Source organism: Dasypus novemcinctus, chromosome 3 (genome assembly GCF_030445035.2).
Source record: "Dasypus novemcinctus isolate mDasNov1 chromosome 3, mDasNov1.1.hap2, whole genome shotgun sequence".
NCBI lineage: Eukaryota > Metazoa > Chordata > Mammalia > Cingulata > Dasypodidae > Dasypus > Dasypus novemcinctus.
Window position 1 is genome coordinate 92,887,237 of NC_080675.1, and position 18,240 is coordinate 92,905,476.

At 48.4% G+C, this 18,240-nt stretch overlaps 2 protein-coding genes and 1 non-coding gene across 7 annotated transcripts in view; 2 read left to right on the forward strand and 1 right to left on the reverse strand.

Annotated features, from left to right (window-relative positions):
• Positions 1–2,681: 2,681 nt before the first annotated feature.
• LOC101413187 (uncharacterized) lies at positions 2,682–17,527 on the reverse strand. Its single transcript, XR_009185043.2, has 5 exons — positions 17,444–17,527; positions 9,224–9,286; positions 4,102–4,181; positions 3,321–3,410; positions 2,682–2,791 (listed from the first exon to the last, which is right to left on the reverse strand). It is a non-coding gene; the product is annotated as an uncharacterized protein (transcript).
• CIROP (ciliated left-right organizer metallopeptidase) lies at positions 8,393–14,147 on the forward strand. The gene is made up of 14 exons (XM_058293731.1): positions 8,393–8,702; positions 8,830–8,923; positions 9,247–9,298; positions 10,379–10,522; positions 10,817–10,942; positions 11,145–11,229; positions 11,374–11,519; positions 11,601–11,775; positions 11,972–12,041; positions 12,118–12,214; positions 12,309–12,581; positions 12,793–13,022; positions 13,206–13,385; positions 13,924–14,147. The coding sequence occupies exons 1-14, from the start codon at positions 8,393–8,395 to the stop codon at positions 14,129–14,131; spliced, it is 2,190 nt and encodes a 729-aa protein (XP_058149714.1). The 3' UTR covers positions 14,132–14,147.
• The window catches only part of ACIN1 (apoptotic chromatin condensation inducer 1), a 31,977-nt gene continuing 31,098 nt past the window's right edge, over positions 17,362–18,240 (forward strand). For 4 of the 5 annotated variants that reach the window (XM_058293728.1, XM_058293727.1, XM_058293729.1 and 1 more), the window contains exon 1: positions 17,376–17,629. In XM_058293728.1, the coding sequence (XP_058149711.1) occupies positions 17,492–17,629 (138 nt within the window). In that variant the 5' untranslated portion in view covers positions 17,376–17,491. Of the gene's footprint in view, positions 17,630–18,240 lie in introns of all 5 variants that reach the window. The other variant, XM_004474552.4, reaches the window with a different exon arrangement.

An 18,240-nucleotide genomic window follows, 5' to 3' on the forward strand; every position in this document is an offset into this window, starting at 1 on the left:
AGACTGACCCCACCCCATGGCTCTCACCCACCCACTTCCATTTCCCCCCCTCATCTCTGGGCTCTCGTTCCCTAAAACTCAAAGATCTGAGGGCTTGGGAGAGGAATCAGTTGGGAAAGCCCTTGAGACCTGATTGCTATATGAGACCTGATTGATATATAAGACAATCAATACTGAGCAGGAGGGTGATAATCTGCTGCCAGTAGAGCCTTTTTCTTTTTCGTAGAACTACAACCTAAGCGGCAGTACAGTCATAAAGAGCCTCAGTTTGAGTTTCCCTCTATTACTCACTAGCTGTGTGACCTTGAGCCAGTTACCTCGCTTCTCTGTGCCTTGGTTTCCTCATCTGCGGTATGGGAATAATGATAGTACCTACTCATAGAGTTGTTGTGAGAATTAAATGAGCCCATGGATAAACAGGACCTGGCATGTGGTAAGCAATATGTAAGTGTCTGTTATTATTCCATTTTATTAGAACTGAACAGACCTCAGAGATCTCACCTAATCGTCTCATTTTGCAGGGGAGGAAACTGAGGCCTCAGAGAGGACAAGCCACTTACCTAGAGTCTCACAGTGGATTAGAGGCAGAACCAAAATTAGCACCATAAAATCACAGATCTCAAGAGGTGCTAAAAAAGACCTCAAGAGATCATCTAGTGGGCTTTGCCCTCAGACAAGCAAGATAGTGTGAGCCACATTTTGTAGATAAAGCAGTTGAGGGCCAGAGGGGATAAGAGATGTTCTCCTGAAGCTCGGTTCTTGGTGCTGGCTTGGCACAGGGTACTTGTCCCTCCACTCAAGGATACACAGCCCAGGGTGCAGCACGTAAATCATATTCCATAAGTAATCACGAAGTGTCCAGCAATGTCAGAGACCCACAGGCAGAATAAGGCTAGTGAAAGTCTCTCCTGGGCCACCAATGACTTCTAGGCCACTGATGGTTAAGTGTGAGTTAGACATCAAGAAATGATTCTCCTCCCAGTTTGCGCTCTCTCACCTCTGTCCCCAGGGTCAGAGCCTTCCATGCCTTAGCCCTCTGCCCTCAGACACCACAGTGAACCATGCCTGCCTCAGCCAGCACTCAGCCCATTCCCTGCCTCTCATCCTTGTCTCTTGGGCACCCATCTGTCCCATGTCTGGGTCTTGGAACCCTCCAAACCCAGGTCTGGTTTGAGACAGATCTGAACCTTGCTAGGTGTATTCTCCCCCTGCTTAAGTCCAGTTGAGGGACCGATGAGAGCCTCAGCCTGAGTGTGGAAGGGGAGTTGCAGGTCTCTGAGGGTGCCTGGGAGAATCCTTGTACCTTCCTTTTAGCCCAGGGGGATGAGTTGCATAAGGGGGGTTAGTACAGAACATGGTAAGTGACTCAACCTCCGGATTTCCTCCTCTCAGTTCAAGACCACTGCCCCTTGACTTATCCTCAAGGTTCTGGGTGGTAGGACCTGGGTTGCTTCAGCATCAGCCCCAAGTTTCTTTCCCACACCTCTGAACTGGTCTTCCCCAGTTCCCCCTCCCCTGCCAGCTCCTCGGGGCTGGTGCCTGGCAGAGGCTTTCTGATAAGCACTCAGCCTGGAGAGGCATCTGAGAGAAGACAGCAGTTCCCAGCATAAGGCACAGCAGCCAGCACATCCCAGTCCTTTTCACCAGATCATCACCAGTCAAGGAGAGGCAGGTAGCCCAAAGTCACACCTTCTGAATGCAGGCTTTTAACAGGACCTGAATTTGTTTAGGCCAAAGTAACTTAGTCAAGAATTTTTGAGCATCTTTTATGTACCAGGCCCTAGCTAGGTGCTGAGAATACTGTGGTGAACAAGACAAGCTCAGTTCTTAGCTGAAGGAATAAGAAAAAAACAAATAAGTGTGCTGGAGGTATTCCATTTGCCTCTCCAGATCTCCTCCCTACCCTTTATCACCTCACTCTGTCCCCAGAAGGCTGCCCACATCAACAGGCATCCAACAGGAGGGGGACCCTGGCAGGAGGCGAGGGACCTTAGGGGTCTCTCCCCACTCTCCCAGACAGGCCCCTCTCCACACGCTTCTTCCACGGGGTCCTGGCTTCACAGCCTGTGGGTGGCAGTGGCTCCCCTGCGTGACTAGCCCAGGGGGCTTCCCCACACCCTGTTGCTCTCCCTGAACCTTGGGCATGCCTTTATAAAGTGCCTTCATTACATTCTCTTCATTACCCCGCTTGAATATGCCCACTGGAAAAACGAACTGGCAGGGAGGCTATTTTAGCTGGGATGATCAAGGAAGGCCTCTCTAAGGAGATGGCATTCAAGCCGAAACCTAGAAAATGAGAAGGAAGATGTACAGAACTGAGAAAAAGGATGAGCAGATGGCAGAGCAAATAAATGTAACACCCTGAGGGGTGGGGAGATCAAGAAAAAGAAAGGAAGCCAAGTGTAGCTAGCTGAACAGAAAGAAGAAAGGGAATGAGTAAGAAAAATATCCTCCTTCACTCCAGAATAGAGTCGCAAATGACCCTTTTCCTTCCCTCAGCCTCTCTTCGCCCTCGGGGTCTGCTTCCCTCCACGCCCAATCCCCTCCTCTTACCTCCAGCAGCAGCTGCTGCAGAGAGAGGGGCTGGGGAAGGGCAGTTATCCAACCCTGCCTGGGGAAAGGCACAGGACCCGGGCCACCTGTACATCAGCAAATCAAGATTTCCAAAAACAAACCCATGCATTCCGACTGCTTTAGAATTCATAGCACAAGGCCCGCTCTTTCTTCCCGAGCAGAACTGGGTACTAGGACGAGAGTCCTGGGCTGAGAAGATCTCCAGGTCACAGGGAAGCTGCAGAGGAGAAGGAAGGCTGTGGGGAGAGACCGCGGAGAGGGCGGAAGCTGCCCAAGGTGAGCCTGCCAAGGTCAGTCGACGGTAGCGGCAGCTTGTGAAAGCTGCTCCCCCTGCTCGGTGCACACCTCCCCACCCCCCAGCCCCCTGGATTGCCACATGCCTGGGCCCCCAGGGCCCCCATCCCAGTGTTGCAAGATCCCGGTTGGGGTTGTGGGGGTGGAAAGGGGCCTCTTCACCTCCACCCCCTGCCCTGCCCCACACCAGTGAGGGGGCTATGGGATGCAAGGTGCCATATAGGAGATGCTGAGGCAACAATTGCCAGAGCTGGCAGAGGGCCTGTGCACCTCTTCGTGCACACACCAGTCACTTCCCAGTGTCTTCACAGCCCCCAGCAGGCAGACCTCCCAGGACTGCTAGAAAGTGGGAGTGGTCCAACCTGGCTGGACCCTGCCAATTGCTCCTACATGCAGGCCTGGCCTGGCCTCAGAAAAACCTCAAAGGTACATGAGAAACACCTGGAGGTTACCTGTGAGGAGGGGGTGGAGATTTTCAGAGGAAAATGGCTGCAACTGGCCATCCATTCTGCCTTCAGGGAACAGCAGAAGGACTCTACCACCTAGGAAAGGGAAGTCTTCCTATTAGGAAGAGACCTGACCCACTGCAGAGCTCTAGCCTCCCTTTTCTTTTCCTGCCTTCTGTTTTAGAAAGAAACAGAGCTCTGAGGTAGGCAGAGGCAAACTGTACATAGAATAATCCACCACCACCGCCCCACATCCCACAAGGTAAGCTTCACCCTGAAGCCCCAAACTGTCCAAACTCCTGTTGCCTCTCACACCTAGCGCTGTCACCCCTGGCCAGGCCATCCAACCCTGCTGCAATCGGGACGGTTTGCAAAACGCCTGCTACTCCCGCTTTGTCACCATCTGAGGTTAGGACTGTACTAGGGAGATAAGCCCAGGCCCCACCCGCCGGTCCTGAGCTAGGCTGCTGGCCTGCTGCAATCGGGACGGTTTGCAAAACCCCTGCTGGCTCCAGCTCTGTCACCATCTGAGGTTAGGGCTGTGCCCTGGAGATAAAAGTCTAGCCCCGCCCTCCCGCCCTGCCCTCAAACCTCACAAGCAGCATGGCCCCAAGAGACAGAGGTCGTGAGGGAGTCCACCCAGAGTCTGGAAGCTTACTCAGGCCCAGCATGAAGACCCCTTCTCCCCGGCCCTCTCCTCACTCTTCTCCCCTCCACCTCCAGCCTCACCTTTGCACACTGTTCTCACCCCCATCCTCTCCCCTCACCCTCCATCCACTCTTCTCACCTTCCATCTTCTATCCTCACCATTCCTCTTCCTTCACCACCTTCCTGCCTTCTCACCACATTCATTCATTCGTTCATTTGCTAAAACAAACAAGCAAACAAAAGCCTCATTAAACATCTACTCTGGGCCTGGCACTTTGATTGTTATAGGAGCTACTGGAGGACAGTCACTGCCCTTGTCATGTTCACAAATTAGGGAGGGGGACAGACAAACAACATACTACAAATAAATATATAATTTAAATTCTGAGCAGTGCCATGTGGCAAAAGGGAAGGGGTGGCTGATGACAGATACTAACAAGTACGCCTGGTTTAAATTTGGAGGTCAGGAAAGTCTTCCTTGAGGAAATAAACATATAAGCAGGAGTGGAGAAGTTAGTCTGGCAAAAGGCAGGAGTTCCCAGCAGAGAGAAGTGTATGCCTAGGCCCTAAAGTAGGTCCTTTCCATTTACTGACCGAAGGCTGAGGAAGGAGGGGAGGGAGCAGATTAGCCACTAATGGGGACATAAGGGAAGAGGAGGACAGAGAGACACCGGGATAAAGTCGGAGAGGAGGCTGAGGCCAGATCTCTCTCAGATGAGATTCAGAGCTCAGGAGAGGACTGACCTCCAAAGGAAGAGGACCTTTAAGAAGAAAGGGAAGAGATGGCAGCAGATACAAATAGGTTGGTAGCAGGCTGAGGTTGTTCCTGTCTCGTGGCTTCTATTTCAACATGAAAGAAGAGGCAAATAAAAGTGAGCAGGAGGGGAGGCTGAAGACTTGCAGGTGCAAAATCCTAGTTGCTGAGAGTGGAAGAAGGAGCTGATTGCTGAGATTTCTGACTTGGGAGCACCCAATTGAAGTTAGTGATCATTTTAGAGTGACAACAGTCTGTCTTGTGGGATGAATTACTTCTGTTATTCTTAGCTGGTTTTCGGCAAGTGTAGAGAAGACGCTTTTGGGCTCACCTAGAGGTGGAATGGAAAGAACAGACAGGCAAGGGAGTTGAAGGCATTTACAAAGGGGGAATTGTCGTGGCAAACCTGGAACCTAAGGTAGATCAGGATGGGGGCTGATGGCAAAAGTGGAAGGGTCAGTGGATCCTTGGTGAGCTTAAAGAACAGCTGCTGTGAGCCCACTGGAGCAAAGAAACCATAAGGAAAGGCTTATTAGAGAATGTGAAGTTCGATTCAGTCATTTCATAGGTGCTGCAGTTTCTGGTGTAATAAGGTTCAGGTATGACTTGGGAGGAAGCATAATGGAGGAGAATGAGAGGACAGAGGAACTGGGAGTTAGGCCTGTTGGGTAGAGCACCCATATGAACAATGACTCCCCTGGGATTGCTGCCATCCTCGCCTCCATCCCCTCTCCACATCCACATCCTCTTTCACCTCCACCCCATTCCTCATCAACATCTGCTCTCTCCTCATCTCTACATAATTTCCCTACCTCCACACTCTCCTTGTTGCCTTCGTCCCCTTCAGCCCCAGCCTCTCGATTATCCATTCTTTCATGTAGCATAGCCCCACCTTCTTTCATCACCTTCATCCTCCCTCCTTATTCCCATTCTCTCTCATGCCTCCACCTTTTTGTATCATCCTCGTCTTCTCATCCTGGTTCTGCTCATCAAAATTTTATTTCCTCTCTCCCACCCAGAGTTAAAGCCTGCGCTCTAGAGCCTGACTACTTGGGTTCAAATCCCACCCTGCCATTGAGGCAAGTTGCCTAATTTTGCTGTGCCTCAGTTGTAAAATTGTGACATTAGTAATAATAATAATACCTATAGTATCAGGTTGCTGGAAGGACTACATGGGTATAAAATGCTTGGAACAATGTCTGGCCACAAAACAAGGGCTCAATAAAATGATTATTCTTCTCCTCCTCTCTCCTGACTCCTTTTTTCCACCCCTTCATCTGATCACCTTCATTATCTCTCTGTACCTACTGCATCCCTCTCCAGAGATGCAGAGATGAATAAGACTCAGTCCCTGCCCACAGTCAAGCAGGGAAAACAAACACAGAAATAAATCCCAGGCTAATTTTGTTACGTCAGAGAAATAAAAGATATGCAACTAACACTGCCTGGGAGAAAAGTCTCAACAAGCACTTCACTTCTGTTCTGGATAAAGAAAGATGAGGAAGAATTTGCCAGGCAAAGGCGGGAAAGAAGTGTTCTAGCAGAAGCAACACAAGGTGTTTACATGCACACTTATATGAAGTGAAGTTCAGCCCCTCTCAGGCCTGGGCACGCCCCATCAGTATAACCACAAGGGGGCAGTAAAGCTTCAGGAGTTGCTGCAAACTTAGGCCAGAAAACCTAGTGAGAGCCAACCAGACCTTGAAGTCACCACACAAATCTTAAGAGTTTTTTCCCAGACTGGGCCAGCCCAATAATTCAGAAAAAAAAAAAAAAAAAAGATTCCAGACACTTGGAGAAAAAAAACTAGATTTCTCTTAGAGAAAGAACAAGAGTCCTCTAAAGATTTGTACACATATTGATTTTAAAAATACAAAAAACATTTCTCCACCCAGCTGAAATTTTATGTATAAAATGTACTCTTTCCTTGACTTAGTATTTACCATGAGCTGGCAAATATTATCAGCACTTTACAAATATTCACTTACTCCTCATAACAACCTTATCAGGCAAGTACAATTATCATCCCCATTTTACAGATGGGAAACTGAGGCACTTGGCCAGTTACATGGCTAGAAAGTGGCAGAGTCAGTTTGAACCAAGTTTGGGTGCTCCCTTATAAGCAATCATTCCAGCCTTAGCTCTGGTTCTTCTGAGTATAAGATCCAGCCTCCCTAGGAAGTCAGCAGCCCCTCCCTAAACAGCAAAGGTTTCTGTCACTAATTAGCTATGTCACCTTCCTGAACTGCTTCTTCAAAAGTTAAATAATGGGGTTAGACTCTGTTTCTCATTCACAAACTGTAGACTAGGCCCTAAGGGCCACGCCAAGCACTATGGATACAAAGACAGACAGGAAGTAGCCCACCTTCAAGGAGTTCAGGATGTAGATGGAGAGCTACTAAGCTATTATAATAGAGAATAAGAAATGTTCTGTTAGGAGCTGGAAGAAGCCCCTCCAGTGAATGGTCCCCCTCCCACTCTGGCAGGTGTGGAATTTGAGCAGGAGATGTTAATAAAAGGCTCCCCAGAGTAATCACAGGAAAGGTAGGGATTAGCCAGGCAGACTTGGAGGGGAGCTATCCAGCCTGGGGAAACAGGATGTGAAAGCACAGCATGTGCCAAGAAAACAAAGGGAGTCCCAAGAGTTTCGTAGAACACCTTTGGACATCTGTTGACTTCCATTTCAAAAGCATACTTTTCCTCCCCACCATGCCTATAAACTCTTCTGTGAGACCCTGCAGACCTAATACAACAGCCTCTCATAGGAAGTGTCAATCAATTAACATGTAATTGTTGAGCACATACAAAGTGTCCTACACAGGTGGAGAAGATGCTTCAAAGTCTTGCAGTTTAGTTAGAGTCCACCCAACTCTGTTATCAGGAGCTATGGAGTGCAAAAGTCTTGTTAGCCCATCTCAGATGAGGTAGACAATCATCTGTGAAGCAAAGAATGGTCTTCAACACAAACACATTATGTTGGCATCAATTTTTTAGTTCCAGGAAGCTTCCAAGGTTCCCCACTCAGAAGGTCTGGGAGGTGGGGAGCAGATACAGCTCAGTGGTTGAGCACCTGCTTCCCATATATGAAGTCCTGGGTTGAATCTCTGATACTTCCTTTAAAAAAAAAAGTCTGGGAGGGGAATGGCTGTGGCTCAAGTGTTTGAGCACCTGCTTCCCATATGGGAGGTCCCAGGTTCAGTCCCGGTGCCTCCTAAAAACAAAACAAACAAACAAGCAAATCAGGGGAGCAGATGTCACTCAGTGGTTGAGCACTAGCTTCCCACATATGAGGTCCCAGTTCCAATCCCCAGCCCTGGTATCTCAATACAAAACAAAACAAATGTCAGGGGAATTAGAATGAGGGATGGAAGAGGGTGGGGAAAGGTTTCCATCCTGAATGAGGCAGGCTCCTTTGGAAAGGTCACCTGAGACCTCAAGAATAGCATTTCTCCTCCCCTAGCCTTCCACCTCTGGCACCCTTGCGGTTCACATCTGGCCTCCTGGCAGGGAACTGTAGATTTAGTCAACAACACTCAAACCTTAAAAAAAAACAAGCATGAGTGGTGGAGGGGATACAGAGAGAGAGAGGGGAGAAGAAAGCTAGAAATAAGTGAGCCAGGAAAGAAGCGAGCAGAAGACAGGCTCCGGCGCAGGGTGGGGAGAGATAATGAGAGAGATGTGGCTGCTGCTGCTGCTGCTGCTGCTCCTCCTGGGAGATGCCACAAGCAGATGTCTACATGATGAGATACAGAGGTCTACGCGCCTTCTCAGGCCCACTTTACCCCAACCTCCCTCCAAATTCCGCTCTTCTTTCCTCACCCTCCCTGACTCCCATAATCCTCAACCCCTCCGAATCCAAACCTGTTACATAGGAGACCCTGGAGCAGACGGAGTGTGGGATCCTAAGGGAGATGAGATGAGAAGGGGATCCCGAGCAGTGACTGCAGTAAGAGAGGCCACTCAGCGAATCCAGGGTATTCTAGCAGGTGGGTGAGAAAATGGACCTGGTAGGGAGGGCTGAGGAACAGAGAAGACCAGGGCAGGAAGACCAACACAGCAAATAAAACTCAACTCGACCGTACTGAGGTGAAACTAACCTCTTGACTTGTTAAGTCCCTCCAGTGCAAGGACCCCTGCTTCTGAGTCGAGACCCTGCACAGTACTGCCATGCTGTCTGGGGAGACCCAGAGACCCCAAACTACCACAGGTGAGTTCAAGTCATTAAGAATGTATTCAGGGAGCAGATGTGGCTCAAGCAGTTGAGCACCTGCTTTCCACATGGGAGATCCCAGGTTCGGTCCCGGTGCCTCCTAAAACCAAAAAAAAAAAAAAGCAAACAAACGAAAAAGTGAACCCAAGAGAGCCCATGTAGCTCAGTGACTGAGCGCTGGCTTCCCACATACCAGGTCCTGGCTCAATCCCTGACCCCGGTACCTCAAAAAAAAAAAAAAAAAAAAGAGTGTATTCAATACCTCTTTGTTGATACCCAGAAATATCTCCAGCTCACCTCCAGATATTCATTCTTGGCAGGTGCAGCCTCTTGAACCCAGGGTACAATGGAGAGAGTTGCCTGGAAGTGAAGGTAAGAATTTCTCTGATTTGGGGAGCTGAAGATTTCTAGCCTGCTTAGACCTCTCTAAGACTACCAGTATCAGAATTACTTTATGTGCTTCTCTTTTTTTTTTTTTTTTTTTTTGAGGTACCAGGGCAGGAGATTGAACCCAGGACCTCCCATGTGGGAAGCACACACTCAACAGCTTGAGCCCTCATGTGCTTCTTTTGTTGTTTCTTTTTTGAATTTGTTGTTGTTGTTCTTTTTTTTCTCTTCTCATGTGCTTCTTAACAATACGGATTCCTAAATTCCTCCTCCCTCAATTTATTAAATTAGAGACTCAGAGATTCAGGGTTTAGGATTCAGGACCGCATTCTTTTTTTACCCCTTCCCCTCCCCTGCCTTGCTGCTTTTGCTGTCTATGTCCATTCGTTGTGAGATCTTCTGTATCTTTTTCTCTTTTTCTCTTCTCTTCTTGTCTTTTTCCTCTAGGATTCACTGGGATTTGATTCTGGGGACCTCTGATGTGGAGAGAGGTTCCCTGTCAATCCTGCCACCTCAGTTCCTGGTCTCTGCTGTGGTTCACCTTGACTCTCCTCTTCATCTCTCTTTTGTTGTGTCATCATCTTGCTGCATGACTCACTTGCATGGGCACTGGTTCACCACGTGGGCACTGGCTCACCACGCGGGCACTGGCTCACCAAGCAGGCATTCATGCAGGCACTAAGCTCACCATGTCGGCACTGGCTCACCACATGGGCACTCAAGTGGGCACTTGGCTCACCGCACAGGCACTTGACTCACCACATGGGCACTTCGCTTCCTGTGTGGGCACCCGCATGGGCACTGGCTCGCCACACAAGCATCCTTACTCTCCTTTTTCACCAGAAGGCTCCAGGGATCGAACCCAGGTCCTCCCATATGGTACGGTGGAGGTCTTATCACTTGAGCCACATCTGCTCTCAGTCAAGGCTGTATTCTAACCACTGCTTAGATGACACTAAAGCAGACTCAAAAGAGACTCACTGAACCCCTACTCCTAGTCCCCAGTTTCCTCCTGTCCTATCTCCTAGCCCATCTGCTAAGAATGGTGCTACATTTTTCCACCAGATCCCTGACGCCCATCTCCATGGTTATGCCTTGTGGCCAGAGCAGGGTCCTCCACAACTGGTCCAGCCAGATGGGCCCGGGGTCCAAAATGCTGATTTTCTCCTGTATGTGAGGGTTGCTCACACGCCCAAGTGCCACCAAGAGGTGAGGTTCAAATCAAATTCATTTTCCTTGCACTGCTTCTCTTAATCCAAAATCTCATGGCGGGTGGGTAGAAAGCATAGAGAGCAGATTTTTTATTAAATTGTGCTTATTTAGGATGAATTGGAGTATGCTGATGACGTTCGGGTGGGGGCAAAAAAAAGCTATCCCTTGATAGTACCACACCTTCAGAACTTTGCAGAGCCCCTTGGGCCTCCATTTTCACTAAGATTTCTTCTCTCCACATTACCCTGCTTCCCTCCTAACCACTCATATCTTGTCATGGCACACCCACAGCCCTCTATCATAGCCTATGCTGCCTGCTGCCAGCTGGACTCAGAAGATAGGCCCCTTGCTGGTACCATTGTCTACTGTGCCGAACATCTCACCAGCCCCAGCCTCAGCCAGAGTGACATTGTCATGGTGACTGCTGCATGATGAGAAGGGAGAAGCAAACAGGTGGGGGTGGCGGCAGGGGGGAAAGCAAGTCACCCAGGTTCCCATGAAATGGAATAGAAGATGCCTCGAGCTCTCATAAGAGCTGGTTGGGCTGAGAAGCTATAGAGTGACTGGTCAATCCTGCTGTAAATTCAGCCCTCCTCACTCTACAGTTGCTTATTCATAGGCCACGCTACACGAATTGCTCCATACCCTGGGATTCTCTGGACAACTCTTCAAGAAGTGGTGGGATTGCCCCTCAGGACCCAGCGGTAAATGGGAAGAATGAGGGAGAGGACTTTCCACAACATCAATTAGTGGGAACCACTATCTCATGACCTCCATTTGTCCAGTTCTACCTCACCCTTGCTAAATTTCCCTCTCTTCATATTGCTTTCTCCTATTTCTGTCCTCAGTTAGAGAGAACTGTTCTACAAGGCAACAAGTGACAAGGCGAGATGAATGGGGGCAGCTGCTTCTTACCACCCCAACTGTTAGCCACAGACTGGCCAAACATTTGGGAGTACAAGGGGTTTCCATGGGTGTTCCCTTGGAAGAAGAGGTAAGAACAAGAAGACACTGAGATGTTGGAAGTAAGAAGGGAATAGCCAGGTAGCAACCAGCTACCTGCCATTTCTTCCAGGAGGGATCTCTGTCCTCACACTGGGAGGCCCGACTATTCCAGGGCTCTATAATGACTGCTATCTTTGATGGTGCCCAGCGCACTCGACTTGACCCAATCACTCTTGCTGCTTTCAAAGACTCAGGCTGGTATCAAGTCAACTACAGCGCTGCAGAGGAGTTGTTGTGGGGCCGGGGTGAGACCTACGGGAATAGTTGCAGAGGGGAACTTGTGACCCAAGTCCGCTCAGGGGGAAGGGGGAAAGAAGTTGGAAGGGATTATCTGCTTAGGCCACTGAAGTGTAATTAAAGCTGTAAACATAGCTGGACTGAGGGATGTTCAAGACTTCATTTGGTTTGAAGGCTCTAACTCTTTTCCTGTCACTCAATCAGGAGCTGGCCTGGAATTTGGGCTTGTGACCACATGTGGGACTGATTCCTTGGACTTCTTCTGTACTGGCAGGTGTGTGCACTGACGGGCTGGGGGGCTGTCCAGCTATCAAGCATCCTAGCATCACCCTACCATCTCTTCCACACAGTGGGCTGGGCTGCCACTACCTGCACCTGGACAGAGGACGCTGCTCCTCAGACCCCAAGCTGGAAGGCTGCCGCATGTACAAGCCCTTAGTCAATGGGGTGAGTGGACTAGAGAGCAGAAAATGAAACTGAATGGGCCTGGAGAGGCATCAATAGACAAACACTATACTCTTACCTTCTGCCTGCCCTTCAGAGTGAATGCTGGAAGAAGGAAAACGGATTCCCACCTGGGGCTGAAAATCCCTATGGAGAGATTTACCATACTCACAGTCGTTGCTTCCTTGCCAACCTTACTTCACGACCACTCCCTGAGGACAAGACCAGCCATCCCTCTCAGAACCCACTCCTCAAGGAAGAGGAGCTCACTGGTCGTTGCTACTTACACCAATGCATAGAGAGGGGAGCATACAAGGTGAAGGTGAAGGGATCACCCTGGGTTCTATGCCTGCCAGGAAAGGCTATTCAGGTGGGTATTGTCAGTGAGATAGCAATGGTACATTGGCAAAAAGGTGGGAGATGCTTGTACAGTAGTACTGTCAACCTGTTCTGATGCTCAGTCATATTTTACAAAGTATTTTGAGTCTATGACTCTGATTTAGATTATATTTTCCTTAGGAGGGCTTGCGCAGGTAGTTGACAGATGCTTGAACTAAAGCCTTCTACCCATTTGTGTGCAGATACCGGGGTACTACGGTCTTCTCTTCTGTCCCTGGGGCCGGCTGTGTCAGACTAACGAAGGTGCCAATGCTGTTACTTCCCCACCTGTGAGTCTTTCCACCCAAGACCTGCTATTCCAGCTGTCTTTAGGATTAGCTGTGCCCCAAGGGTACACCCTGGGGAAGGAACAGAGAGAAGAGCTGACTGAAGCAGTGCTGCAGGCTCTGCAGAGCAGAACAGGCACTGGCAGGTAAAGGGATGGTTCCAGCTATTTATACAACAAACCAAGGAGAATGCTTAAGTCCTTTACTTCATAACTCTCCTCTGAAGAGATTTTGTTCATCCCACTCCTGAGCCTGCACCTGTTTCATGAGATACAATCTTCCAGGGACTGTACCTCTACCTCTACTAAGAGATCCATATGTCCATTTAGGTGCTATTTCCACAGTCCATCGATTACTGCTAATCTTGTGTTCACTGTGCAAATGTGGAAGTCTCCTGGCTGCCAAGGGCCTTCAGTTGATATGCTGTACAATGCCTTGACCATGGCTCTCCAGGCGAAGCCCATAGAAGTGAATTATGGCGGAGCCAGCTTTATTGCAGAATATAGCAAGTAAGATAATTTTCCAACTGGTTTTCTTTCAAATCCCTGGAGTCCAGATATTTGAAATTGCACTCAGTAAGCACTCACTCATGTGTACATTTTCCTGGACAGAATTAGGTAATTTCAGAAAACCACCAAGATACCTAACACGATCACCTCAGGTCCATCACTGTGACTGCCTCCTTACCCTTACCGCCTGATTGAGTTCCCCTATCTCTAGGATGTAAGGACCCACAAGTCCCCCTTTTTCTTAGGCAATACTCAGAACATCTCATCCAACTACCTAGGCCCTATAGCCTGACTCTTCCAATAAGCTGCTTCCCTTACTGCCAAATAAGGGTTCCTTCTCACAATTTTAAGTTGTTACAAAACTTAGATTTTGGTCTTGTTCCTACTTTCAGGTTCTATATTCCTTCATTCCCTGTTTAGCTGAATGCTTGAATGAAGCAGGGTTTCATGAGTTCTATACATTGTAATAAAGGTAAAGCCCTTCAACTACTAAACCTAGGCACTATTCCAGGTCAAGTAATACTTTCTATCTTTCCAGGATGCTGGCTACTCCAGACCCTAAGTCCTCCAGGTTGCATCTAGGTCTGTCCATGGGACTCTGTCTAACACTGCTTATCCTAGTATGTGCACTGGGAACCATGGCCTATCAGAAACGAGCTACTCTTCAGGTGGGACCATCTTCCCCTTACCATTCCCAAGTACACTGGGGCACAAGGGGTCCAGCTGGCGGAGTAACAGAGGTGTGATGTTACCTACAACAGGACAGGGTGAGGGCAGAGGATTATTTCTTAAGAGACAACTAGGTGGGAAGTCTATCTAATGCCTACACTTTTAAGATCTACTTTCCCCTTTCCTGAATATCAGCTTTCTACTAACCTTGCAAGAAAAAAAAAGGCAGAGACTTAAGATTCTGAAAATCTGTACTTTATTTTGGTATAAAAAAAAATAAACCCTCAATCTGTAAAGAGTGTTCATATTACTGCAGAGCAAAGTTAGATTATAGGAACACCTGCTACCAAGTATATCACATTATGCTTTACCAAAAAAGTCATTGCTATTTGGACACAATTATCAGTGGAGGAGGGAGTAACTAATTATCTCACTCTCCTGATTTTCCATAAATTTACTAAATCATCACTGGGAAAGCTAGAGTTTGGGAAGTCATAAAGTTATGCCAGAATCTGGTATGGGTGGTGAAACCAGCCATCTGAATCCAGCTAAACTATAAAAGCATGACATTTTATTGCCCTTAATCTCTCTTGTTTCTGGGATATAAGGGTTCTACTTTATACCCCCCACAACAGGCCAATGGCAGGCCAAAACCTGCATTACAATGCTTTGGTTTCTTTTGGTTAGTGTTGCAACAGAAGCCACCAAATTCTTGGATGTTTGACATCTCTTGAAAAGAAGCAAGTTAAGAGGCACACTGATGACCTGGATTTTCTTAAGTGAAAAACATGTACAAGACGAGTTCAGTTGACATGATTGTGCTGGTCAGTGAGTTCAGTCAGATCACTGGGTTACCATCTCTAGATCTTTAAGTGACACATCTGAATTGAGTTCTCATTGTAAGGTCATGGCCTCAACTCCATCAGCCGTTGGTTGTCTTCTCTTTGATTTTAATGCCTATCAGTCCTTACCAGCTGTAGCAGCCACTGCTTGGTAAAATTTTGCCACAAATTCTGGTTCACTGACCTCCAGCTGCCTGACAAATTCATTGCGCTCTTGCTCAGCCCAACCTCGAAACCACTGATCCCAAAGACGTAGCTGGCACTCAAAGATACAAGGTGGTCGGTTTGACCCAGACACACTTAGTTGTTCCAGACCATCCAGCAGTGGCTGTAATTTTCCTGGCACTGCCTTAGCTACCAGGTCCTTTAGGAAACGTTCACGCTGGGGACCTGACCAACTGGCAAACCAGTGCAGAATACACTTCATCTCCTGGGAAGTGATGTACGACATTGGGGGAGGGGAAGTGTTAGTAATATTGTCTGGTACTGAGGGTAAGGGAGAAGGGAAGGATAGTGGCAGCGAAGCAGAAGATGATTCCCGTGGCATCCTGAAACACAAAAGCATTGTTATACACTATTTGAATAGAGTAATCAAAGTACAGCTTCCCAGGAACAGGGAGCTGAATCTAGCTATCACACCCAGTCAGCAGCATCTACTGGGAAAATTACTTTACACCAATCCAATTTATGGGAAAACGGGTCCTTTTTTAAAAGGTTATTATCCAATTACCTTAGAGAAGTCACTCAAGAAAAATTTCATATCCTATTTGCCAATCCTCTTTTTTCAAATCCATCTCTCTCCAGTCACTAACTCCCTCCATCTTTCTTTTAAAGAATCTAAAAATAATCAAACAGTTCTTGCACCTACTTCTATGTTTCCAGGTTGCGTAAAGAAAAATTATTAATGTTGATCTATCACAGCTTATCTAAAGTGCAAAAAGGTACACATTTTTAAATCTAGTTTACACAGCTGGTCAGGACCCAGATGCTAATCATTCTGGAGCTAGGGACTGAAAAAAAGGGGGAAAAATTTTGATCAAAGAGCCTTTTTTGCAATATGCATATAGCCTCTTTTTAAAAAGCCAACTATTTCACAACATCCATTACCTCCTTAAATTTCCTGTAATTAAAGAGCAGAGTGAGGGTCTCATCCAAAATAAGATAACATAACAAGAAAACCAGGAGAAGATGGGTGTTTATTTGGGACTCTGAGAAAAAAAAAGAGTCTAGTTGGCTTGGTGACTTACGGAACAAACAAGAGTTATAACACACACACACACATAATTAATGTCTGTGAACAATCTTCCTTGACGTTTAGTATAATATCTATGCATCACCACCATTGATTTTGCATCACTTATGCAACTAGGTTAGCCAACTTGGACTTGAATAGTCTTCAGGTCCCAGAGTTTGAATCTAACAATCTATGACAGATGTTACTGTTATATGTTTCTTCTGCTTCAAGTTGGGATGACGTGTATGGATGAAGAGAGGAAACTAAAAAATTACATCACTACCAAAACAGGTCAGGGCGGCTGCCTTTTTCACAGCGGCCCTATAAGGAGCAGTTTCTCCTAAAGGAACTTTATTCTATTATTAGGGGGAAAGGAGAACGTTTCCAGAGTCTTGCCACACGACTTTCACGGCAAAGTTTACGTTAAATGATCATGAATTATTTTATGGTCTGAATCCCCAAATTAGTTACCTCATCGCTTTTGTCCCTGCCCACTCAACAGACTTCTGTATAATGCCTCCTAATTTGATCTCCTACAGAAGTTTGCCCCTTACAGGTCGTGGGAGAAGTTTATATTCGCTTTCGGTTAGCTAACGTAGGGAGAAGCAATCTCGACTTTGAGGCTCAAACACTTGAGCCCAAAGACACGGTACTGCCACTTGCCCACTTGTGAAATCACAGGACTCAGCATTTCGAGGCCCCCAAAGGGCGATATAGTCTTAGATGGGAGTGGCGGGGGTTCAGAGAATGCGGGCGCAGTAACTGTTTCTATAAGGGAACGGAAGGCTTGCGCTCGTAGGCTAACCTGCAAACTCTGAGTCAGATCCGACCAAGGTAGGGGCGTCTACTGCGCTTACCTCTTCTCTTCTCTCACAAGACACCCGCAGGCTATCACAAGAATCCCTGTACTCCGAATATCGAAGCCGCTTCTAAATTTCCTGAAAACCCTAAACAGGGCCAGCCCGGCAGCCCACGCACTTCCGGTCCCGAACCAGCCCCAAACACCCAAGGGCCTCAGCGTCTCTGCCCTAGGACCGGAGATAGCCGAATATCTCCGATTTTGGTCATGCAGAGTCGAGAGCTTCCGAATAGATTCGATTCAATCTCAGACGAAAATAACCGAGCTCAGAGAGCAGTGAGAGGGAGGGGGAGATCCTGGGAGGATGGAAAGAACCGATTGGTGCCGATGTGAGAACGGAAATGCCCGAGCAGTTCCGGAGGAACCCGGGGTGTTCTGAGTGGTAATCGAGGGGTTGACTATGGCAGTGGGCGGGTTCAGCTCCGTACGGCCGTAGGGGGGTAGCGGAAATTACCGAAGATGCCCGAAGTCGCCGGGACGGGACCCGAGTACCTCAGGCAAGATGGCGGAGCTGGAGGAGGTGACTCTGGACGGGAAGCCTCTTCAGGCGCTGCGGGTGACCGACCTGAAGGCCGCACTAGAGCAGCGAGGCCTAGCCAAGAGCGGGCAGAAGAGTGCCCTGGTCAAGCGGCTCAAAGGGGTGAGGAGACGGCGTTGCCCGAGTGTCGGAGGGGAGCGGACCCGGTAGAGACGAGTCTGCCGCGGCGCAGGCGCAGTGTCCGGGCTCCGCGCGAGCTCGCTCAGGCCGCCAGCGCGAGCCTCGGGACCCGCGCGCACGGTGGTTGGTGAGGTTCACGCTGGAGTAGAGATCGCGCCGGTTCCCGCCTTAACGGCAGCGGCGCGAGCCCAAAATGGGAGGGTGCGCGCTACTCTCCCGGAGTGTCTTAAGCTCCTTCCTTCTTCCCCCACCCCCTCCTTGTTTGTGTCTATGGTTTCGGCGCATGCGCTGCACAAAGAGTTAAATCCCACTACTACCACCGGCGTTGTTGGCCTGAGGGGGGACCGAGTTAGGCTGGGTGGGAGTTAGGGGTTGAGTTGGGCGGAGGAGTCGTTGGGCTTGGATATCGTGTCCGGAAGAATAGGATTGGGGTAGAGTAAAATGTCTGCTGGATTAGATTAGGAGGTGAGATGAAGAGAAACCTTGATGTGAAGCCACTTGTTAGAGAAGGGTGTTTAATATATCGGGGATCCAGCCGCATTTGAGTGGATAAGAGTTTGCTGAATATTGGTGACAGAAGTGAGGCAGGTTGG